Source organism: Anthonomus grandis, chromosome 22 (assembly GCF_022605725.1).
Source record: "Anthonomus grandis grandis chromosome 22, icAntGran1.3, whole genome shotgun sequence".
Classification (NCBI taxonomy): domain Eukaryota; kingdom Metazoa; phylum Arthropoda; class Insecta; order Coleoptera; family Curculionidae; genus Anthonomus; species Anthonomus grandis.
In genome coordinates, this window is record NC_065567.1 from 35,246,149 (window position 1) to 35,272,913 (window position 26,765).

At 32.7% G+C, this 26,765-nt stretch overlaps 2 protein-coding genes across 4 annotated transcripts in view; one reads left to right on the plus strand and one right to left on the minus strand.

Annotated features, from left to right (window-relative positions):
* Nucleotides 1-1,191: 1,191 nt before the first annotated feature.
* On the minus strand, nt 1,192-13,021 carry LOC126748802 (uncharacterized). Of its 3 annotated transcripts, none has more exons than XM_050458268.1 (7): nt 12,861-13,021; nt 5,856-5,893; nt 5,155-5,310; nt 4,938-5,077; nt 4,652-4,837; nt 4,362-4,566; nt 1,192-2,018 (listed from the first exon to the last, which is right to left on the minus strand). In XM_050458268.1, the coding sequence occupies exons 2-7, from the start codon at nt 5,878-5,880 to the stop codon at nt 1,444-1,446; spliced, it is 1,287 nt and encodes a 428-aa protein (XP_050314225.1). In that variant the 5' UTR covers nt 5,881-5,893; nt 12,861-13,021; the 3' UTR covers nt 1,192-1,443. The 3 variants fall into 3 exon arrangements, with proteins under 3 accessions (XP_050314225.1, XP_050314226.1, XP_050314224.1); XM_050458269.1 differs by having other exon boundaries at nt 12,857-13,017; XM_050458267.1 differs by lacking the exon at nt 12,861-13,021 and adding an exon at nt 12,573-12,640.
* An 8,680-nt stretch (nt 13,022-21,701) lies between these two features.
* LOC126748124 (IQ motif and SEC7 domain-containing protein 1) overlaps nt 21,702-26,765 on the plus strand; it is an 84,727-nt gene continuing 79,663 nt past the window's right edge. The window contains exon 1 of the mRNA XM_050457146.1: nt 21,702-22,121. Within this exon, the coding sequence (XP_050313103.1) occupies nt 21,925-22,121 (197 nt within the window). The 5' untranslated portion in view covers nt 21,702-21,924. The remainder of the gene's footprint in view (nt 22,122-26,765) is intronic.

A 26,765-nucleotide genomic window follows, 5' to 3' on the forward strand; every position in this document is an offset into this window, starting at 1 on the left:
GTGTGGCTCAATAAAAGAAAATATGACTGCTTTTATTAAAAAAAAAAACAATATTTTTCTTTCATATGCAAAAGACTTGTGCCGGACCGATCCAAAAATTTAGTAAAATATTTTACAATTTTATTTTTTTTTTACATTTGGTTTATTTACACAGAAAAAAAAACAAAAGAAATTCAGTCTTTTTTCCTAAATTTTTGCAAGGGTTTAATTCGGTTTTTCTATTAATATAAAATCTCTCTTAAATAACTTAAAAATTGGTTCTGTACACCTAGTATTTTTTTTTGTCAAATGTGTGATTTTTATGTTAAAGATGTCAAAATATTATAGGTATAAGATTATGTTTGAATTTTGACAAATTCACATTCATTTAGTGCATCCTAACTCTTTGCAAAACGTCATAATACTAACTTTTACTAAAGATATGAGCCAAATAATGTACGTGAATAGTCTCTATACAAGATGGTTCTCCAGGGACTTGTGAAAATTTCTATGGATAGTGTCAAAACTAAAACCAGGAAAACATTGAAAATTGGGCCATGCGCTGCAAAAGTATTCTTACTTCATTAAATAGATATTAAAATTCGGTAAAATCATCAAAATATTTTCCTAGCCATAGTTTCAATCATTCATATTCGATCGATGGATTAAGCTTCTGGAGGACCACTCTATATATCAGCCAAAAGTTTAGATTTAAATTACATACATACATTTTGAGTATGTAACTTGCAAGACTTTTTAACATTTCCCGCTATGTATTTGTTTTAACTTAAACTCGTTGAATTAAATTTGTGAAAAAGATAGCTCACATAACTACGGTTTCTTTAGCTCTAAGAAAACTACAAGAGCTGCATTTTCATAGAATATCCTACAGTTTTTTCCATTTTTTTTTATAAGAAAAACTTAATTACCTAATAACAAGCAAAAGTAATTTGTATAATTGGGTATAGACAATCACATGCTATCTCATTCCTTGTTGCATAAAAATTAACATCTTTAACTATATCAGAAATTAAAACTAAATGTTTATTAAAGGCAATAAATAGAGGTTATAAGGATTTATATGAAATTATTAACGATTTTTCTCAAAAATAAATATCACAAAAAAGGTGTATCATCAACGACCGCATATTTTGCAATCTGCTCAAAATGAAGTCAAATAATTCGAGGCTTGTGTTTTATACTTTATGAAAGTAAGATTAAATAATTTTATATTTTAACTCTCTTATTCTACATATAAATATTTATTTTTAAAAATTATCTAATAGTACTAAAATTTGCATTTATAGGCCAGATTTTTAAGTTAAATCTGAGACCTTTTTTAGGGTTAATTATATGTTTTATAATAAAAAGAAACTTGAATCAACGACTCAAGTTCGCTTATTTGTCGTAGTTGTAGTCGTTCATCAAACACCTCACCTTTAAAACCCTGTTATGCCGTCGCACCTAAGTTGTGAATATACGTAGTACTTTATTTACAGTACCGTTGCAAATCGGACATCTCTTGATGCTCTTCAGCGTTTTTTTAGCACAAGGATAACAGCAACAGCAATGGGCAATGTTAGTATGTAAAAATATACTATTCTTAGGAGCATTATTGCAAAATATGCATAATTCGGGATCTGACTTATCAGATCCAAAACCGCTCGATCTATTCTGCATAACAGGAAGGTTATTTTCCGAGAAAAAACCGCTGCTTGAACTGTTGCTCCCGACAGACGAGAAACTATTCAAAACTGAGCTGCTAGCTTCTGAGCCCAGGTCAGACGTATGTTGTTCTGAGCCCTGACTTTCCGAAGCTTTTAATTTTTTAGGTGTTTCGTGTTCCGAAAGACTGCTTTCAGAGCTCGTGCGATTTCGTTTTAAACTAGGCACCGTTTTTTGGGGTAAAGCGTTTTCTGAATTTACACAGCGTGTTGGGGAATTAGGTGACTTTTCCGATGTTCTGGATATCTTTTCAATATTTTCTGGTTGCTTAGGGTCTAGAGGATTTGTAGAGGAATCATCAGTTTTTGACGTACCTATAAAAAAAAACAGGCTATACCTGACACTAAGTAGAAATATGCCAGCTTATGCAAATTTTTAAGCTACACACTTTTAAGTCTATTACACATTAACTTTTATATTAAAATGATAGTCAAGGATCAGCTTCATATTTGCTTTATTAATGCTATTTTGTTACTAAGGAAGTTCCAGTAGATTTACAGTACACTATAAAAAGAACCCTTATACAAGGTGTCCCAGAAAATGCGGAAAATCTGTCGGATTCAGGTAGAAAATAAAAAAATAATATGGAACTCCTATAAAAAAAATGTATTTTAGGCCCTCCTTACAAAGATACGGCCCCTTAAAGACACCGCTGGAAATCGGTTTTTCTTGAATAACTTTTGAAGTACTTGGTATAATTTAATAAAAATTTCACGTGATCTCAACACTTAGGTGTACATTATAATGCTTAAATTCTTAGCACCCTGTATAATAAAGACTTAATAGAAATAATTAATATGGATAGCTTGAACTTTAAACTAAAGAAATGGCACTCTTCTTCATTTTCGATAAAATGAACATAATTAAGAAATCACTGTTTTATTTTAATTAAAAAGAACCATAATATATGTATGTTCTTTTTTTCAACGATGCGACAGTTATTCAAACAGAGAAGTTCCATTTTAAGTTGTTTAATCTGAAAAAGTACATGTTTTTAAAAATGCAGTGTGGTTCTTAGAAAGATATCTTAACACAATTGTTTAAAAAATGTAAACCTATGTTTTTCTTAAAACGAAAAAACAACCTGAGAATGTAATAAATAAAGAAGCTAATAATTCAAAACAATTAATTAAAAACTTCATAAGTAGGTTCAACTTGGGTTCCGTGCCGTCTGATACACTCGCGAGTACGACGAATCGTGGACTGCTGTTGTCGCCACAACAACCTTGGATTGTCCTTTTCACATCACAATGAAGATTCTCTGTAAAAGTTTCTCCCGAGTATCGACAGAGCCAAGGTTTTGAGGTGACCCCATAGATAAAAATCCGATGGCGTTAGATCGGCAGATCGAGGAGGCCAGGCAATCCTCTTCCCAGCGGGTTGAAAAACGTTATTCAGGTGGTTTCTTGCAGCAACGCTGAAATGAGGTGGGGCTCCATCATGCATAAAATAAATGTTTCGGCGGATCGCAAATGGCAAATGCTCTATTAAATCCAGAAGATTGTTCCGAAGGTGCTCCAAATAAAGTTCTCCATTCAATCGTGCCGGTAATACGAATGACCCAATCAAAAAATTGCCAATGATACCTGCCCAGATATTAATTGATTGGAACTCATGTTGATGCTGAGAACCCCATACATGCGAGTTATGTAAATTCACAGTACCATTTTTGATAAACTCTGCTTCATCGGTAAAAAGAATAATGCGAATGAAGTTTGGATTAGTTCGCTGCTGATCGAATAGCCAGTACGCAAACTGTATTCTATGAGGAAAATCTTCAGGAGTTAGTTCATGCACTTTTTATAGATGATATGGATATAACAGCTGTTCTTGAAGTACTTTATAAATTATTGTTTTTGGTGTATTAAGCTGAGTGGCTAATTTTCGAGTGCTCGTTGTAGTATCAAGTAACAGTTCAAGTATCAGCTACAGCATCCAAAATATTTCCCTCCAATTGTGCCATCCAATTGTATTTTTAAAAACATGTACTTTTCCAGATTAAACAATAATACATAACAAAACAAAACAATAAGAAAATAGATTTTTTTAATTAAAATAAAACAATGATTCCTTAATTTTTTTTCTCTCCAAAACGGTTAATTTTATCGATAATGAACAAGAGTGTTTTTTCTTTAGTTTAAGGTTCAATCCATCCATATTTATTATTTCAGAGTCTTTATCATACTGGGGTGTTAAAAATTGAAGTATTATAATGTACAAATTTGTCCGCCCCTGGCAAAATAAACAAGCTACATGTATTTTAAAGACTTTGTTTTAAGACGTCCTTAATAGTGTTAATCAAGTATATTTTTTATTAAATTATAAGTACTTCATAAGTTATTCAAGAAAAACCGATTTCCAGCGGCGTCTTTAAGGGACGGTATCTTTGTAGGGAGGAACTATAGGAAATTTTTTTTAGGAAATTTTCCACACATTTTCCGGGACAGCCTGTATATTACTACACGCGTGCTACATTTTTTCTTTTAAAATCGTGGAACTTCTAGTTTCACCTTATGATTTGAGATATTGTTGTTAAGTATGGCATTTCCTCTTGTACTGTTTTGGACGTATATTGTGAATGTGAAGAACCAAGATTAATATTTAACCACTGTTCTTTACATACTTACATTAAATGCCAATTTAGTAAATGGACTTACCTGTACTTTGTAAGTGTTCCGGAACGACGATCTGATCCAATCCAAAAGATGGGCATTCCTGGCTCGAACCTAAACCAGAATCCTGACTTAGACCGCTCAAGCAACTTCTTAATGTATCCAGTTTAACTCGGGGCGGTGTAGCTTCCTTCTTTTTCGGTCGGTTTTTCCGCCTTTTCGGTCGCGGGGGAAAGTATTTTTTGCGTTCCTGTAAACAAAAAATTAATTTTAAAATTTACAATCTGAACTACTTCTTAAGTTTAATTCTTTTAACTAAGGAGATATTAACTTACCTGAAAACATTTTTCGCAATAACGATACATAGGATTAATATTCTCTCCCTTACATTGAACACACGTCGAAAAATCGGTCCGTTTAAACGATGACTCTTCCGTACTGGAATCAGAATCTTCCACGTCGGTAATCCAACCTTCAAAAGAGTTCTGACAGATAACGGCCGCTGCGGCTGCAAGCATCATCTGGAAAGTAATAATAAAATTTAGGTTAACTACCAAAACACACTAATGTAATTATTTTTTTATTATCAAATAGGTGTTACCTACAAAAATGCGTACTAACCTCTGAATCCGTTGTGGAGCCTTCAAACAAATTACCATCATCTTCTGACAAACTAGCCACTTCATACTCAAACTGTACATCATACTCACTGCCCTTTTCATCAGAATCTGTGTTTAGATCTGAGCTGTCCTGCACAAAATCTAAAATTTTTTAAATTTAAACTCTGCTATTCTGAAGCCAACTAAGGTCTCTGTGATAGGTTTTCCTTGAGACCTACCAGTTTCTCTCTCTTGAAAGCTGCATATGCTTTCAGTTCCATCATCTGAGGCTTTTGAACTCTCGCTCTCCAAGCGATAGTAATTTTGGCGTGGTCTCTTAATATCCTTAATATCCAAAGTGAAATCATCATATGGGCGTTTTCGCCATGGGGATCCTGTAATAGTGTTAGGTTAATAAAGTTAACAAAATTAAATAATAAACTACATTATTACAAGGGCCAGAACAAAAACTGATGTTATTGTTATTATTATCAATGCTTAAGCAATTGTTTTTAAATATCCTTGATACTTTCTTAATATTTTTGCTTTTTTAATTCTATTCTGATGATTTTAAACTATTCTGGTTCCCTTTTCAGCCCTTACTGTTTTCATAAAGAGTGTAATTTAAACTTTTCATTTTAACTATCTAACATATTGTCACCAAGGGATTTGTATATACAATTTTATAAACAATAGATGAGTAAGATTTTTTTACTTAATTTGTGATGTCATATATTTGCTAAATATAAACATCCTAGTTTTGTAGGATATTTGTTTTGTGGGTAGTGGTATTCAAAATTTTTGTAAATGTTGTACAATACTGTATAAGGAAGAACGGAATCTAATAAAGTAATTTGTATATACTCCTGATAAAGAAAATACATTATTCTATACTTTATTAATTCAATGAGCCTATATTTAATTAAAAAAAAAAACTTACCATGATTCTCCAAAGAAGTCGACATTGTCAGTAAATCCCTGAAAAAAAATTGAAAGAATTAATTTACACTGGATATTGTCATACTAAGTTGAAATTTGCTATTATAAAGAAGTTCTCACACTATCAGTATTTAAGACTATATTATCAATAAATTTAAATTATTACATGAAGATAGTTATATTACTAAATCATAAAACCTGCTATGGATATGGGTGGTTATATGGGACCATAATATATTATTCATAATTGTAAATTATTATACTTAAAAGCCACAATCACAAAAATTCTAAAGGTAAAGGATGAGTTTCTCTATAAAGAACAGAGCAACATTTTTGGCACCATGATAATGAAATATTTGTATTTCATTTGTGATTGATAACAAATTAATATTTATATGTTGGTTTTCTTATTTAGTTGTTTTTAAATGAAATCAAATCACATCAAAATAAGCTTTATTGTTATGAACAAATATTTGTTGTTAACAAAGCAACTTAAAATTAAGAAAAAAACAGAACAAAAACATTAAAAAAGAGAAATGTATACAAAAAAAGAAGGAAAATCATAAAACTCTAAATAAGCATAAAACTCTTGAACGTTATAGTAGGCCTTTTCTATCAGATACTTTTTAAGCCTATGTCTAAAGCATTTGAGTGTTGCAAGATCTCTTATGTTGCATGGCAGGTGATTGAATACCTTTATACCTTCATAAGAAAATTTATTTCTGAATAAGAGCGGATGTGGGAATGGGTAGTTGCAATGGGTATAATTTATTTTGAATACCTGTCAAAACTCCTGCTTGTTCCCAACACAACTCGGTTGCACCCTGTTAATTACTTTCTTTGTCAGATACTTTGACAAGTGACCAAAATTATGTCTGCTTTTATAAATTGAATCATATTATTTAAATCATGAACAAATTTAATTTAATTCTGTTTATGACAACTAACTCAACATTTCACAAATATATTGATAAAGTTCTTCAATCTTTCTTAAAAACTCTTAGTTTCATAATCAGGTTAACAAAAGAATTTAAAAAGTTGGATAGTCTTACCTTATATAATAGCCTAATTAAGTCTAAATTACTTTATGCAGCAACGGTAGCCAACTATAATAGACATACTTAAATATGTGCAGCTAGAGAGAAGAGTTAAATATTTTTTGTTCCCCCAACCACATTAGAAAACACCTCGGCTTTTATTTAGGAAAATTAACCTACCAACCATACCAGACCCATATCGAGCTTGCTCATAGTCACAATGTTTGGTAAATAAATAAATTATGCCTGATGGCAACTATATATGCTTTATTTTAGTATAAAGTAACAATATCTCAATTGGTCTGAAAAAAAAATATATATATATATCAGCTAAGAAGAAAATTTCATGGATACAGTAACAAGAAACAAAAGTCACTAAAAAAAATGGTTTTAGTATAAAATAACAATATGTCAAACAAAAAACTAATGGATTAATAATGGTAGGTTAAAAGATCTGACAAAATTTAAAAACAAACAAACCTGTTGGAAATAAATGCCTTTTTTTTTTATTGTGTGAACTCTCCAGAGATGGTAACTTGTGTGATATTGGTGAATACTGAAATGCATTCAAAACATAGAATGTTTCTTGATCAAACAAAATACACACACAAACATATGCATTAGTTAGGGTGAGAACTTTCGGATGGTTCAAGTGAATGTTTCATCAATCTCTGACCGACTTCAATTTAAAAAATTAATGTATATCATTATGGTGTCAAAACACCCAAAATAGCATGTTATTAGTGTAGCCATAGATGCACAATCAGGAAAGTCATGGATTAGAAAAATGCTATGTTTTCTTTAACTGGCAACTATAAATGAGATGAAAGTTTAAACCTTCCAACAAGTGTAGCAAGTCAATTAGAATTTGTATAAAAACTGCAGATCACCTGAGTTGCATTGGTCATTGAGCGGTTGTATGGAAAACTGATGTTCAGAAACACTCTCCCCTACTTAAACTATAGATATTTTAAGAATGTATGTTGTACGTTTTCAATACTTTCAATATGACACTGATATAAAGGCAAATGAACTTAAGAAGTGTATTTAAAACTGGTTCTAACTGGTGAAAAATATAATGTTTTTAGAGTAGGTATATTGTTACAATGCTGAGTAGGTAGTATTAATAAGAAAACCTAATATTTTATAACTATGGGTTACTTACTTACATAACCCTTAAGTCCTTAAAGACCACTAATATAGGAATAGGTGTATTGTCTAAATTGATCAACTATTGTCGTAAATCACTGTAATGGATAGGATTGATCATAAAGCTATAAAACATCACTGTGCACTTGGCAACATGAAGTGGTAGGTTATTATTTTTACACAAGCTGTTTATTAGGCTAAGATCATTTTGAAGTAAAAGACCTGATAGTAGATCAGATATGTTGTTTATTTTAAAACATATTTTATTATTATCAGCAAATAATAAACAGTTTACTTACTTTAAAAATATTATTTATAAATGAATTAAAGAATAATGGTCCAAAAATTGAGCCCTGGGGCACACCAGATGTGGAAATTATTTTGACCATAGTACTCAACATGCTGTATGCCTTCGGTTAAACAGGAAGTAAAAAAATTGTTGTGGAAAAGCCATAATATTAAACAAGATTATTTATGAGAATGCTATGGTCAAGTCTGTCAAAAATCGAGGTACAGTATTGTGCATAAATATAGCAACAAGTGATGTTTTCAAAAATATTATTTGCTCCTTTATTTATTCCATATTATTTCTTTACTTTTAAGTACACGCCTCTGTATTATTCTTAAACATACCGAGATATCATAAGAATGCCAATGCAGAGTAAGGAACTTCATGTTTGTTTATTTAGACAATGTGCATAAATATAGCAACATTCTTGTTTCAATTTTCAATTTACCTGCTGTAAAGTTGTTATTTTTGAATCTCAGAATTAACTTAAAATGGGTCGCTCAAAAACCGTCTCTGGTGATGTAAGAAAAATTATTGTGGAGCATTACGAAAATGGTGTTAGGCAGAGTGACATTGCAAGAAGCTTACGGCTTCATAGGTCAATTGTATCCAGAGTTTGCAAAAAATTTCGCCTTACTGGAACAGCTGCACCGGCGCCCATTCTTGGTAGACCCAGAAAAACAAATTTGAGGATCGATAGGCAGCTGCTACGAATTTCCAAAGAAAATCCTTTTTTGTCTTCTTCCCAAATTTTGGCAAAATTTAAAGAGGGTGGAGGAGTAAACCTCAGTTCCAGTACAGTAAGGAGAAGATTACTTGATGCCAACTTACCTGCTCGTCGCCCCGCCAAAAAACCGTTACTCTCAAAGAAGAACGTCAAGGCTCGTTTTCACTTTGCCCAATCTTATGTCCACTGGTCTGTAGCTGATTGGAAGAAAGTCGTATTTAGTGATGAATCTAAATATAATTTATTCAGGACTGATGGAGTGATGTACGTCAGACGCCCCAGTGAACAAAGATTAAACAAAAAGTACATTTGCCCCACAGTTAAACATGGAGGTGGAAATATTCTTGTATGGGGATGTTTCTCGGCTCGTGGCATGGGACCCATAGTAAGAATAGTGGACAAAATGGATCGTTTCATGTACAAAGACATTCTGCAAACACATTTAGTGCCATATATGGATGAAGTCATGCCAGTAACAGCCATATTTCAGCATGACAACGATCCAAAACATGCTTCTCAATTTGTTAACAGGTGCCTATCCGATGAAAAAATAAATGTAATGGTCTGGCCATATCAGTCGCCAGACATAAACCCTATAGAGAATTTATGGCATTACATTGACACCAAAATCAGGCACCTAACATGCTCTAATACAAATATTCTCTTTGAAATAGTGAAAAAGACTTGGAAAGAAGTGAACAATGACTATATTATTAAATTAATTGAGTCCATGCCAAGACGATGTGCAGATGTTATAAAGGAGAAGGGGTACTACACGAAATATTGAATTGATTTTAATTTAGTTGGGTTATATATTTTTTTAAATCAAAACTATTTTTTGTTGCTATATTTTTGAATAATAAATTTGCATAAAACAATTTGGTGTTTTATTTATTATGATACAAAAAATATGATATGAAAATATAAACAGGCTTTAACTATTCTTGTATATAATATATAAACCTTACTTAGGTAGTGGAAGGGATGCCCAAAATATTTTTAAGGCGCAAAAACGAATAATTCGGTGCATATTTGGACTCACTCCCAGAACATCATGTGAGGAGTATTTTGATGGTTTCGTTATTTCTCAGTTATTTCCAACAAATCAGGATGGGTAGTCACGGGACATGACGACCATAACAAGAAACAGAGAAGCTCTTGGAATACCTGCACACGGGTCAGCTTTCTTTGAAAGAAGCCCAACTTATCGAGCAGTAAAGGCATACCACATGTTACGACGAGCCGTAATTTATTTAAATAGAGTGTTAAGCGATTTCTTATTGAAAAAAGGTTCTACTCTTTTAAATTCAATAAATAAAAATGTGTGTTTGTGAATTACAGATTTTTAAGTTTTTGTGTTTATACGGGGTATTTGTTGATTTTAACGTTTTACTTTATAATTTTATTTATTTTGAAAAAAATTGTTTTAGATCTTTTTAACTTAGGTCATAAGATTTTAATTTGAGTCAAAATTTGTTGACATTTGCTTTGTCTTTTTATTAAGGATTTGGATGGCAATAAAGGAATTTATTTATTTTTTTTTTTACGTATAAATACTAAAAGATAATAATAAGCCTTTATTTCCAACAGGCAACTTGCCCAATAACAGGAAACAGTTGCAAAACAATGAAAAATATAGTTAAAAAAAACACACACACAAACAAACCTAAAAGAACGAAAAGAAAAAAAGTAAAGCCACAATCTCAAAAGTTATCCAAAAAATTAGAATAAATAACTATTAATATGATATAAAAACCAAATTAAAAAAGTTTAACAAGATAACCACATATTCAACAAACTTAAATTAAATTAACTGCAATATACCTACTAACTATAACACATGGGTCTTAATCCCAAGAGTAATGACCCACCAAGATATCGACAATCACATGAACCGGAGAGAAATTTATACCGCACATGTGACAGATCCGATTAAATATAGCGCATATTGTAAATAGTGGCGATTTCAACAGGATGTTAGTATGAGGCCTTGGCAGAAAGAATGTTAGGGGATGTCTAGCATTAAGACTAGGCACCATGAAATGTACACCAGAAAGAAGTACAGGACTATCAATGAATCCATTCAGTAACCCATGCAGGAATTTTACAAAGAAGATCATTCTTCTGAGGTGTAATGGATGTAAATTGAAGCTTTCCAATAGTTGCTGATGATCAAACCCTCTTACCAGATATATGCCATCCTGCCTAAAGGCCAAAAACTTAGCAAATCTACATTGAACAAATTCAAGGAGACCAACATGATTCTGATAGAGCGGGTTCCATATACTGCAACCAAACTCCAGTTTTGATCTCACAAAGCAATAGAAAAGCAGTCTTAATGTAGATTCCAAAGTACAACTCTGAGAACTTCTAATTATGAACCCAAGCCTTCTCAGGGCTGACTTGACTATGTTGTTGAAGTGTGGAACGAATGTAAATTCAGAGTCAAAGGTGATACCAAGATCAGTAATTTGCTCTAATCTACTCAAAATAGTATCATTAATAAAGTAATTAAAATTTAAGGGTGTTTTTGATCTAGAGTAACTGACCACACTACATTTAGCCACATTCAAGCCTAACCTGTTAACAGCGCACCATACCTCCAATGTATTTAGACAGTTCTGAAGAAAAACACAATCCTCCAAACCATATACATTTAAATATAGCTTCAAATCATAGGCAAAAGCCAGCCATGACAAGTGAGTGACTCAATCAAGTCATTTATAAAAAAACTAAACAGGAGCAGACCCAGGTTCGAGCCCTGTGGCACACCCGATGCTACGTTAAAAAGTGTTGATTTAAACCTGAATATTCCACATATTGAGATCTACCAATCAAGTAGGAATGAAATAAATTGAATAATCTCCGTGAAAAACCATACTGAGTTATTTTATGCAGCAAAATATAGTAATCTATCAGATCAAAGGCTTTTTGGAAGTCAGTATAAATAACATCGACTTGAGTATTAACATCAAGTGGTTCACAGATGTGGCTAGACAGACGGGATTAGTTAGTAACACAAGATCGCCCGCTAAAAAAATCCATGCTGGTCTATAGAGATTAGTTCTTTTGTGTGACCGATTCAGGATAATTTCGAAAATTTTTGAAAAAAAAAAATATATAACAGGAAAGTTCAATGTTGCTATCTTTTTGCACAATACTGTATATGATGTCTACCTGCAAATTTAACTGAGTTAGAAATTAATTCAGTGGTAGTAACTAAATTCATGTTGGCAAAAGTCAATTATATTTTTCATGCAGGGATAGAAGGTAGAATGATGAACTCGTTCAAAATGCTTAGAAAAATTACTTATAATAGTTATTGGGTGGTAGCTTTCAATTTTATTTCAGATAATTTTTTTATGTACAGGAATAATTTTGGAAGCTTTCCATGAATCTGGAAATGTTTCTGATTTTCAGGATAGAAAGAAGGCTGTCAGGGGTTTAATTATGCTACTTTTTGATTCCATAAATGCGGTAATGGTTTTAATGAATGTAATAACTCGATATACTCACGCCAATGTATCATTTTCAGGTTCTGTCTTGCTCAGTTTTATCATGTTGATCATGTTTATTTATGAGATTATTTTTATGAGGTTTTGCAGATAAGCATATTTTTTCAAAATGTGCAAATTCCTTAGTTTTTATTAAAATAACAAAAGGAACAAACCGCAATAAAGCCAATAATTCAAAACTAGGATTGCTGATAATACAGTGCCAGGTGGAAGCAAAAATACTGACAGTATGAGGGCCGCGTTAAATGAATTTTAATATAGTGCATGTTTCAAATAACAATTTACTTGCTTGCTAATTCTTGTATTGAACTTCTGGTCCTGGGGCCCTAAGGAAGGATAAAATAGAGTTTGAGTTAATCTGGATCAGATACAAAACAAATAACAACTGGAACTGGATAAACGAAGGAAAACGATAAAAGAGAACGACGAACCAAGGACGGAACGACTAACAACGTACGTCACAAATGTCAATTGTGACATTGAGAAGCGACTAATCATAGCAACGTTCTCCGATGTTGCCAAAGCTAAGGTTTTTCGTGCCTTCAGTACCCCAATTAGGATGTATAGGAACCATCCATACATCTATGCTATCCTAATGTATTAATCGTATCATAAACATATATCTAGATTAAAGTTATAAGTGTAGTTAGGTTCTTAGTTAGTACTTAGTTCTAAGTTTCTGAAATTTTTAGTTATATTCTATCGAAATCAGGAATAAATGTTACTAATGAGTTGACAATGTCTTTTTTTATTTGTTACATGTATCAATAGGTATGAAGGGAATTACAGATACTAAGTTAAGATGCTATAAAATCCACTTATAAGATAAATAATAGAAGAAACACAAGAGCAAATAAGCACACAATACACAAATTAACAGAAATTACCTACACCAATAAAATAGAATAATAAATATCTAGACATATTACTGGTCAGTTCAGTTCTGTTTCAGTTTATTTAGTATTACTGCCTTAAAGTAATTCAAATAAACTGAATTAATGTTAATAGCAAAGGCAGACGTGTTAAAAGATTCACAAAGTGTGTAAATGAGAGAACTTTTATAAAGGTCTGCTCGTGGATATGCCAAATAAAAAAAACAACTTGGCTGGCCAGTGTTCTTTCTTTTTTTAAAACAACAGGTAACTGACTAAAAACCTTAGGACAATCTATTTTGTTTTTTGGCAAAGCTATCAAAATGCTACCAAACATATATAGGCTATCAAAAAGATGAAGGCTAACTTCAATACTTAGCTCCTTAGTGGTTCTAGTAATAAATGAAGATATTTTTTGGGGATTTTCTACTTCTAGATAAAATGTGTTCAGAAAATTTTAGAGTGGGGTCAAAAATTACTCCTAGATCCTTCTGCTGTGGTACTCTTTGAAGTTGATCATCATTTAAGGTGTAATTGACATACCAGTAAATGACATACAAGCACACTTACTGATATTTAATCTAAAGTTATTTAATTCGCACCAAGCAAGGAAATGGAAAACATTTGGAATTATCGTTAAAAAATAATCCTTTTGCATTTTTAATATTGCAATCCAAACTATTGATAGTAGCCAAAAAAAAAGAGTGGTCCAAGATTGGCTCATGAAAGACCACAAGTACTTTTAAAGACACATGACTTAAAACCTTTAATTTCAACATTCTGGAATCTATAAGTGAGATATGACCAAATTAGGCAAGTAATGTATGGAAGCCTGAAAAATATTTGGAAATTTTACAGTCCCTTAGTCTATCAAATGCTTTCTCCATATCTGTGCAGATAACATCAATCTGGAATTTTCGATTGATAGCTCCATGGATATACTAACAGAATAAGGTAAGATTTGTAAAAGTTGAGTTTTATTAAAAGAACCCATGTTGACATGTATAATCAGATATTTAACCAAACAGACGATCAAGGATAATTAATTCAAAGACTTTGTTAGTTTAATTTTTTGTTACTGAATAAATTTAAATTAGCAGCTATGAAAATTGTATTTCCCTAGATTTAAACTTATTATTACTGGATCTTTTAGATCTAAGCTTAACTCTGTAAAATATATTTTATTTTAATAAATAAATAAATGATTTAAAGCTTAAAAGAAAAAAGCGTTGAAAAATTTAATAGACTCCATTGATGCCAATCGAGTTTCATGGCTTGGAAATGGTTTTTGATTTGTTGCAAAATCAATGCTTCAACAGCGTATGTTGCAATACTTCTGAATCACTGACGTCATAAAGCAAGCCTACTTGACCTAGTTAAAGTATGCCTCTATATGGATTGAGCAGTGATTTTTTCATTCATGTTTTGGGTTAGCACAATCCAACACTAGTAGCACAATATTTGTTTTATGTTCGACTGAGATTTTTGCATCTCTCAATATGCAGCAAATCGAATACTACAGAGCATGGGTAATTTGCTACTTTCGCCCCTCGTTATATGTAATCTACTAGTTGTTTAAATTGTTCTTATAACCATAACACCGCTAAGTGACAAATGACTAATATTTTACGCACTTTGGTGACAACTTCGCCACTAAAGTCATCAATATCAATGCAGATTCTATTTAAGATGTAACATCTCAACCGTAGTACGGTCGAACAGAAATGGCAAATACGAAAGATATAAATTACATCTCATGCATCGACATCGACAATATCACTTTCTCTTTTTCTTTATTTCAGATTTGGGTCGCCTCTACTTGTGGCATCTGGAGGTTCCACCTAATTAATAAATATGAGTGCGGTAGCAATCTACTCCTCACTCCCGTTGAAGTGCCGGATACTGGACTTCCACCATGCATGGAAGAAGGTCCTGTCATTTTTGAAAGGTAGAAGTGACATATATAAGTTATTAGAGTCATATATAAAAAACAGAAAACAATATATAAAATTAGATAAAAATAGTCGCACTCTGGAATTTACGAAGTGTGGAGTACCACAGGGATCTGTGCTTGGACCCCTGCCATATTACCTATATGCAGTTACCGTGACAGTGGCAGGGTTAAAAGCGCAATACTATTTGTTCGCCGATAACACTGTTACAATGAAAAATCATCAGACAACAGATAAATTCAGATCTTAAAACAAAACACTCGAACTTGTTCTTATTCAATAAACTTTAGATTAATATAATTAAAACCATCTATATAAAATTTAAGCCAAAAAGTAAAATTATTCATGAACCAGTTCTTCCAGAATTAACAACATAATTAAAAAAAAGCACTTTTTATAAAATATCTAATTCTAATATTACTAGTTATTTAATTTGTTCTTATAACCATAAGTGACAAATGACTAATATTTTACGCACTTTAGTGACAACTTCGCCACTAAAGTCATCAATATCAATGCAGATTTTATTTAAGATGTAACATCTCAACCGTAGAACGGTTGAACAGAAATGGCAAATACGAAAGATATAAATTACATCTAATGCATTGACATCGACAATATCACTTTCTCTTTTTCTTTGTTTCAGGTTTGGGTCGCCTCTACTTGTGGCATCTGGAGGTTCCACCTAATTAATAAATATGAGTGCGGTAGCAATTTACTCCTCACTCCCGTTGGAGTGCCGGATACCGGACTTCCACCCTGCATGGAAGAAGATCCTGTCATTTTTGAAAGGTAGAAGTGATATATATAAGTTATTAGAGTCATATATAAAAAACAGAAAACAATATTTAAAATTAGTCAACAACAACCCCATCTCCAACAATTTGAGGCCGATGTTCCTCGATTAGTAAATCTGGCTTATCCTTCCGCCCCAATGGAGTTTCAAAAAAATGAAAAATGTCTATAAATTGTTTTATTTACGGAGTTCAAGATACAGGGTGTCCCAAAAATATACCGATAAACTTCAAGAGGTGGTAGGGGACATCAAAACAAAATTTTGTTGTCCCGTACAGATATGTCCGCAAATGAGCTGTTTGGGCTCTAGAGCAGAAAAACTGTTCTTGGTACTTTAGGTCCCAATCATTGGGTCATTCTTTGGAATACTCTGGGAATAGCTTCTACATATGGGTACAGCCGGCCATTATCCTTGCTAGCAGATCTCCTTCCTCATTAGGAACAGGTATTATGAAGACCAAACCTTTCAGATAACCCCAAAAATCTAGAGGATTGAGATCAGGAGAACGCGCGTGCCAAGCAACGGCACTTCCTCGCCCAATCTATCGTTGAGGAAATCGCTGACCTAAATACCGGCGCACGTATGCGTCAAAATGTGGAGGTGCTCCGTCATGTTGAAACCACATGTTATTTGTAAGGTTTATAGGGATATTTCGCAATAATTAAGGCAAAGTATTTTGTAGAAGATGGAGATCTTCAATCAAAGAGGATGGATATCTTCAATCAAACGGACAGGCAAAAAGAAAACAATTATGTTCTCTCCAAAAATACCAGCCGAGATATTTTCAGAAAATTGTTGTTGGTGTCTTCTAGGGGCCACAGCGTGCAGATTTTCATTATGACAAATATGGCTGTTTCTGGTATTGAAGTAGCCATCGCGCGTAAAACATGTCTCATCTAAAACAATATTCTTTCAATCTCCTCACGATTCAAAAAACCATTGACAAAAAGCCAACCGGTGCGGATAATCTTCAGGATTTAAAGCTTGTACGCGTTGTAAATGAAATGGGTACAAAAGTCAAAAGTTATTCCTGGAACTCGATGTACCGAATTTTACATGATTCCATCTGGTGTGCAATGGCACGAACACTTGTAGATTGGTTATCTTCCACATGGTGTAATATTTCTTCTTCAACCTGAACTGTACGAGCTGTTCTTGGGCGACCAGTTCCACCAGGACGTCTTGTTGTTGATGATAAAGAAATGTGTTCTGCACTGTAAATAGCGAATCAGTTAGTGCGCAAAATAATAGTACCAAAAACAGCTTTTTTGCTCTAGAGTCCAAACGGCTCATTTGCGGACTTATGTTTACTGAACAAAAAATATTTGTTTTAATATCCCCTACCACCCTTTGAAGTTTGTCGGTATATTTTTGGCACACCCGGTATAGATATTAATTATCCTGTATGGATGCCTCACCATAAAAGTATTTCGGAAGCTTTATCCCATGGAGTATGAGGCAGCTTTTCAAGCAACTAGAAGACAGCTAGCTCCAACTACTCAACTCCAAACTTTGTTATTTTTAGATTTAGACTATTATTGTAAATAAACTTTTTTATTAAGCAAAAATTATTTTCTTTTTATTTATGTAAAAATATACAGGGAATTCAAATTAACCAAAGGACATTTTTCACACTTTCTCTAAAAAAGGACGATGATCCTACTAGTTTGCTAATTTATTCAACCCTAAATCTTAAATATTAAGAAAGATACCAATAATACCGACTTACTCGCAGGCACCCTGTATATATAGTGTAGATCCATTAAGGTGATATGCACTTTTGCTGATATTGCTTCCACCTTGATAAAATGTTCCAAGAAGATCAAAAATGTACCCTCCCTAAAGCACCTCTTTCTTACAGACGATAAGACTCCAAATTACAACTGCATAGAAATCTTAGAAAGCAGTTTCATGACCGACTTGAAGCTGGCGAAGAGGACCCGAGAATTGTTTATAGCAATGGCGCTCCAAAAATTATATCTGGTCATGACAGAATTTAAACTGAGTAATTTGTCTAACAGGAAGCTTTCTGTATTGTATCAGAATATTCGAGGTCTTAACAGTGAAACTCATGCTTTATATAAATCTGTATGTGAGGGCGAGTATGATGTGGTTGCAAGATCTGAAACTTGTCTACAGGATGGGGTCTACGACAGCGAGTTGTTATCTGGTGATTACACTGTATATCGCAAGGACAGGAACTTGGAGGATATGGAAGTCACCCGTGGGGTGGGGTAATGCATGGTGTGTTGAATGATCTATCTTCAATCAAAGTTGATCTCATAGTTTAGTACCGAACTTTAGCTGCCTTGACAGGACCAGAAATGGCATGAAATACATCTTGGCATAAACTTTTTTTAATAATCTACTTCCATATTTTAAAATTAAAACATTCCTAATTAACATTGCTTTTTAGACTTTTGAGCAGTACTTTGCTTTAAATGTAAATAATTCAATCAATCAATCAATGAGTATTCGACAAAGAAGGCTTATTTCTCAAAGCATTAAAAATCGACCATGTTTCCTTAGCCACATTTTTAGATTTAGCCAGTCTCCTATTATAGTAAATATCCTTGGCGGCTTTTAAAGTTCTCTGATAAATCTTTTTGTAAAGTCTTACGTATTCATGAAAAAAAGCGCTGTCTGAAAATTTCTTAAGATGAAGCATAACATAAGCGCATGTTCTTAGCAGATGTGCGCAAGCCTTGGGTAGACCAGGGGTTATGTTGCTTCTTTTTAAGAGGTCTCAAAGGAAAGGATTTGTGAGAAAGACTAGATAGCGTTTTTACAAATCTAGAGAACTCTGAATCAACGTAGTCAGAGAGAATATTCGAGTCAGTTGATTGACAAAGGTGCCTAAAATGTAAAAAAATTTTATCCGACAAAAAACGGCCTAATTTGCATGGAACCTTTTTACTTTTAGATTTAGTTATGGAAAACTTTGTTAACACTGCTTCATCGTCTGAGAAACCTGAGCTTAAGACAGTACAATCGACGAAATCTGGCTCAAAGAAAGATACGACATAATCTATTGTACTAGAGCTGGTTTTAGTTATTCTGGTAGGTGATTTAATGTGCACTGGAAAAATCAATGTTTAGGTCGCCACATAAAATGAGTTTGCTTTTTAACGGCAGAGACTTAAGCAAGCTTAGTAATTTTTGGAAAAAAACATTTACGTCAGCATCAGGTATTCTGTAAATACAAACAACGTAAAGATCAAAATTATTATTGTGGACAATGGAAAATTCAAATATTTTTTCAGAAACTAAATTATCGAACTTGGTTACCATTGAAAAGTCGTTGCTAGTAGATAATATCACAGTACCTCCATGAGTTAGATTTGTTCTATCAAATCTGGCAACTGTAGTGTAATTATCCACCATCACAGGCTCACCAACATGCAACCAATGTTCAGTTATGGCAACGATTTCTGGAAAATGAAGCTCTTCTAGTAAAAGAAATAAATCATTTGTTTTATGTCTTAAGGACTGAATATTCAGAGAGAAAATACTAAGCTTGCCATTGTCCAGTATTTCAGAGGGTGCTTGATCCTCTGTTCGCGTCAAGTCATTTAAAAATTTTTATTCCTGGCGGGAGATCCACCAGAATAATAATTACTATGACTCTCTCTGATTTTTTGAAGGCGTAGCAGCTTTTCTGATGAGAAGAAGGACCTGAAGGCTGACAGATCTGCTTTAACCTCAGTTGGACCAATACCATAGGCATCATGGTACCGAAAGTAGAGCCTCCGCAAAGAGTCCACAATCGGATGCTGGTGTTCGTATGTCCTTCAAAACACACACTGGAGGGTTGATCATGCAGATAGGTAAGGAATAGCCTAAGAGGTTTTAAGATGGAAGGGTCTCTCAGTCTGGCCAATAAATAGCGATCATCAGTCGCATCTGAGTCTCTTGATAGTCGCACTATTGGTGGAGTCAACGGGTTCATATTTGCTGCTTTATTCGCCACTGAATTATTATCGATGACAAAATCAACCTCTAATAATTCTGTTGCAAGGGATTTAGAGGCAGCAATGGCCTCCCTATCAGAACTCATTTTCAAAGATTGAATCTCTCTGGATATTGTAGCAGATGTTGATGGAATTGAGCGATGTGGCAGGTTATGGCTGTCTGGAGAGTGAGGCTTAGACTTAGACTGAGAAGGCTTAGATTTGGGCGAGGTGGTACTATTTATTTGGACTGGCGCTTTAGAGGTTTCCAAACATGAATTTATGAGAGTGCCCGGTGGCCACATACTAATACCCTTCAGCCGCTTTAAGTGATTTAAGTTCTGCACACCAATTTTGAAGTCGGAATGTGGAATGTCCTTGGTTTTTAGCATTGGGAAACATCGGATAAAGTCCGTCGTTCCCAGTTTTTTTGATGAAGTGTGCAAGCTGATTTCCGGTATACGGAGGTGGGATATTTGATACAACCACGTAATGCCATTCATCTTTGTTCATTGTGTTGTCCTTCGGTGACGTCGGAACCTCCGGGTCTGGTTTTTCTGTATGATCAGTCTGGCAGGCTATCGTCCCTTTAGTTACAGGTTGGTAACTTTTAACATTAGATTTTTTTTTAGCTAATTGTTCTATGGTGCAGATTCTCATACTACATTTTCTAGAAATACCTGAGAGTTTTGCAGCTGCGAAACTTTATCATAAAGATATTTTAATGTTGGTGAATCGCAGACACTGCAGAAAAATCTAATGTCGTTGTATTTCTGCTGATGAAGGACCTTTGTAGTTACCTTGTCCAGACCTGTGCAGCCCATACAGAAATTACGGCGGCATTCCCCACTGCAACGAAGTTTGTATTTCTCCTTATCCGAGACGATTTTTTGGCAGGAATCGCAGTTGAATTCAGCCATTATTCTCAAGTGGACGGTAGATGTTTATACAGGAAAAACTCAAAAATAGTTCAACAGAGTTACACAGGAACTAAATAGTTAGCGGGAAATGTTTTTTAACTAGAGAGCACGCACAACAATTAATGTTCAATATTAAAAGTTCATAATAATTTATAAGTTTTAAAATACTTTTAGTTTAGTTTGTGTTTTTACCATTATAATGAATGTGGCCTTTTAAATTGCATAATACAATTTAAGATCTTAAAGTCTTATTTATTAAAGTATTGTACTTAGTTAGGATTTGACCTGTAAAATTGTGTTCAAGACATGCATTACCCAAAAACCTGATTGATTGAGCTAGAATTTCACATGTGTTATTAATTAAAAAACATTTTAGATCATCAACTTTGTTGCTAATAGTTTGAATATTCATGTAGGTAACAGGTCAGAATCCACTGGTATAACTTTTGACCTTTCAACTTTTTCGTTCCGCGGACTTTAATTCAAGATCTTTTTTTTTTAATAGAAATCGCTATAAAACTAAAGTCTGACAACGTCGGATACTGTTTTGAAAAGCCGCGCGTATCCTTGGCTGTGATTAGTTGGCGTCGCTGTTGGTCGATTCGATTTTCTGTTACGGGTGGGTGGGGGACGTGGGGGTTCAGGGTTGCCAAATGTGATGGTAAACTTTATGGTGACAATGTTTTGGCAATAATTTCGGGCAATTTTATCAACAAAGCCAAATTAGTTTTTATTGAATATTCGTGACCCGATGAAACTAAATGTTAGATCGGCGAAGTATGTAAAGTTCAAAGTGTAGGTTGTTGTATAATTACGGTCGCTGCGGCTGTGCAAAAAACAACAGTAGGAGGGCAGTAAAAGATATGGCTGGGAAAGATATTGATATTACTGCCCTTTTGGCACAGCGAGATGCGATTATCCGCGAACAAAATGAACAAATTATCCGATTAAAACGCGAACTCGATGGGGTAGCCAGCGAAAGAGATCTTCTGCTATGTGAAAATAGCAATTTAAGGTTTGAATTGGAGATGGTTGAGCTCAAAAGACTTCAGGATGAAAGGTAGGAATTTAGAAGTAAAACATAATATTCAGCCTTCAAGAAATGTTTTCTAAATGCTGATGATCTGCTGAGCAATTGCAAGCATTTTTCAAATCAATTTTAAGGTTAATATTAGCTGGGTGCCTATATTTTCATTATATGCATTATAGTCTACAAAGTGGTTTATTTATGTTTATTCAGGTGTTTTTTATTTAGGCAACCTATTGTAACATTAGAAAACTGTTACAAAGAAGCTGTGAGGGGACTTTTTTGATTAAAAAACAGATCATAACAAAATTAAATCTAACAAAGCTTCCTTATAAAGATAGGGAATCTAGATGACATATAACTAAGCTAGTAGTATTACATTATGTATTACAAAACAATGGAACACATGCACAAATTACCTTAAATGTAATAAGATTCTATTAAAAGATAATATATAATTAAATACACAAATTATTCTTTCTAATATATACCGACATGACAAGCTGTACTTATATTAAATTCCTAAAAGCTACCTCTTCCCCAGAAAAAGATGGTATAATGGTTATATAGGAGGAATTAATTCAAAATAATCAAAGATTTCTTGTTAAACTTCTTGTTAATGCTTAGAATCAAGTGTAATTCCAGATGCTTGGAAAGTATCTATAACCCCAATCTTAAAGGTATAAGACAAAAGTCAAAGCTCCAATTACAGACACATTTCAGTGATAATTGAATTTTCTAAATTGTTTGAAAAGTGCCTTGAAAAACAACAGTTTTGGTGAATTTTTTGAAAAAATAATATTTTATTCAATCACCAATTTGGATTTCAAAACAATAGATCTACGAAAGATGCTATGTTTGAACTAATTAAAAATGTTTGTTCCCACAATGCTATTAATGAAAAACTCTAGCAGTCTTCTTAGATTTATCAAAGGCATTTGACATGGTAGTGCATAATATTCTTTTCAAGAGATGTGATATTATATGCTGATAACACAGGTCTGTTATTTTCATCAAACAATTGGAATGAAGTATAGGCCATTATTTACCGTTGGCTAGGTATAAGTAAACTGAGTTTAACTTCCCAAAAAAATAATTTTATGGCTTTTCTCCCTACAAATGCAGATCAGCTGAAAGATAAATTTTCAATACTCTATAAAGAAAGAAGGAAAATGTGTTATATTACATAAGAGAAAATCTTTTGTACAAGCATTCTAAAAACTAAAAAATTACAAATTCACAGAAAAACTGATCTTTAAAATTTTTCATAGACAATTACCACAAAATAACAAAACTTAAAAGGCTTAAAAATAAGTAAAACTGATGCCAAAAACAAAAGTTGGAGGAAGTAAGTTAAACAATAATAGACCAAAACAAAATGTATTAGAAAATATGAAAATGATGTTAGAGCACAGGTCAAAAAGTTGAGCTCAAAAATTCATCAAGCCTATAACATGCCTTAGGTAATAAAAGTGATTTTAACTTGTTTTCAAACTTTTTAATATCTAATAATATGTAGAGGAACAAGATTGTAATTTTTTGACTAAGGTATATGACTTTACTTTCTGGTAAGAGAGGATGTAGGGATTTGTAGTGGAAAATCATCTACCTGACAAGTCATATGACCAGTGTTAGAGGAAGGTTTAGGACCTTCATGAATAAGCTGCTTGCTGTTTCCAAGATAAAAAGAGAAAATAGACAATATTTTGAGATATGAGGGGTTTATAAGAATGACTTAACCCCGCAGAACATAGGGATCTAACTGCTTTTCTTTGAATCACAAAAATAATTTGCTTAAATCCCAAAAATGCATGCCATAACGAAGGTGAGATTCAATAAGAGAAAAGTACACTGACTGTGCAACCACTCCTCCCAGCTCATATCTTCTGCAAATTCTTACAGCAAAACATCCATTGGATAATTTTAATGTATGATTTAGCATATGATGTGCGAATTGAAGGTGATCAAAACCAATGGTAATATCAAGGAACTTACAGTTTTCTTTGTTTGCAACTCTTCACTAAACATCATGCCCTGGATGTCACACTTAAACCCCATAATAAAGGTTTTACCCACATTAAAAATAAGCCTGTTTGAAGCATACTCAAAAACCTGAGCTTAGAGCTACATTAGTTGTAATCAGGATCATTATAACTCTACAATATGGTGGTATCATCAGCAAACTGAACCACTTTGCCCCACAATCTCAATGACCCTAAGTCATTTATATGCAGCAAAAATAATAGGTCCTGACACTGAACCTTCAGGAACCTCCATTTAATTATTTTAATAACAAAAAAAAGCATAATGTTAAACCATCTATTAATCAATATACTTATGTTGGATTTAACAAGTTCAAACTTGATTTCATCAATGCTCTACTAAAACTAACTTTTAATGCTCAAGGTGGCTATTTTCTATAATCATTACTTCAGGACTTTAAAGGACCAAGAATCAGATAAACACCCATATACTGTCACTCTCTGAGTATGATTTGATAGATAGGATTCCAGCCATTGCAATGCCACCCCCTTAAACCATATTTATTGAGCTTAGACAACAGTATTCTAAGATCTACATAATAAATGCCTTGGATAGATCACAAAACACTGCTGCTGCGGATGTCAACTTGTAGTAAAATCAAAAACTGTATCTGTGTAGGATTGTTATTTGTGGACGCCTATATGATGCAAATCTGAAAGTTCTTTTCAAAGTAATATTTAAAAAATTTTATCAAAAAAACCTCATAGATACTCTACATTGTAATAGTGTGAAGAAAGAAATGTCGTTAATATTAGAAATTAATCAATTAGTTGTATTTTCCCAAAATAAATAACCATTTTTTCCCTGGTGTCACATAGTTAATTTCATAAGAATGGACTTAAAAGAATCCTTGCACGCAAGTTTAGTAATTCATTTTGCTGTAGATTTATCACATTTTCTGCCTAAAGTATATAACATGCTGCCATGTTCTATTAAAAAGCTTGTTGATGAAAAGTGATTCCAAGACTAGAACACCAATAAAATTTTTCATTCTACAAAACAAGTGAAGCAAAATTTGTGAATTTATTTGGTATTTGAATTTAAACATATTTTATATTTTTATTCCTTTTTAATATTAATTCATGTTTATTACTTAATGTCCACTTTTTTGTTTTTGTCATCTCTCCAATTTGCCATGCTCATCATTTCATAAACAGAGATTGAATCAAAGCTACATTATCAATTAAGGCTTGATCACTCCTCAAAACTAAAAAATAAGTAGACACATAGGTATTTGATTAAATTTATTTAGCTTTACTATTGGGCAGAATATTGCTTATTGCATTAAGTACTTATTATAGTAGTAGTTACAATTATGAAGTTTTGAGGTATTAATGTATTGTAATTTATCAGTTATATGTAACATATTTGATTTCATTTGATATCTTAAACTAAATTTCTACAGTATTATGCATATGTAGATGATATAGGGCTTTATTACCTGCTTTACCAATCTAACCTAGAACTTAACTTTAAATCCAAGACAATGTTCGAATATATTTTTTGGAAAATTATCAACTTTGAACCATATTACCTTTTCAATTAATAATGAAAATTTAGTAATCAAATCTGAAGCAAAATATCTTGGACTTAATTTAGCCTCAAAAATTACTTTTTAATCATCAGTTAACCAGATGGTACTCAAACTTAAAACTGCTCTAATAAAATAGAAAAATTTTAAATTTTAAAATGAGAAAATTAAACTTTAAAAAATACAAAATTTATGCTGTAGATTAGTGCATGGACTAATTTAAGGTGCAACAGAAAATTTCTTAAAAAAACTTAATTGGCTCAATGTTATGAATGGGTACAGGTTGCAAAGCTTGGTATTTGTTTATAAGGTTATTTAGATGGGTAAGCCAAGTTACTTAAAGAATAAAATTGTATTCAGAGAACACCTTCAGACACATTATAACACTATTTCCTTTCCTGAAAGGCTTGTCCCTTCCTATATTTAAAACTTCCATATTTAAAAAGTCTTTTACTTAAACAACAATCAGGGCTTATAATTTCCTTCCACAAAAATTTAAAAATAGTAAAAACTTGAAGAGGTTCAAAACAGATGTAAAAAGCTTTTTGATAGAGTCACAGTAGTTATTGTAAATATAATCACACTAATTGTTGTACCTGCTGCCTCGAATCAGCAGCCTGCAGTTTTAATCCATAAAATGAGATCTCTGCTGTTCTTTTTTTTCCTATTTATGGTAACCATTTTCTTTCTTAATATATATTTTTTTAATCTATACAATATGACATAAGTAATAGTACCATTAATTATAAATAATTCTTTCTAAATTTAGCATCAAACTAATGAGTTAAGTGTATGAGAGGTCTAGACTAAACTCCCTCGTATTTGTATGTTTATTTTCTATAAAAGAGTATAACATGTACTCAGGATCAATATTTCCTTAGTGACTCATATTAATATTTAAAGAAAATATTTGATATGTATGCAAGTATATAATATTTTACTAAGATCTATATACAATAAATCTAACCTAAAGTAAGAACATTTGTACATTTCTTGAATTTTTTCAGAATATTGCAAAAGAAATCTAATCATCTGCATACCAGTTGCAAAGATTCTATTAATTCCATTCACCTATATTTAGGACTCCTTGCCATCATGCCAAT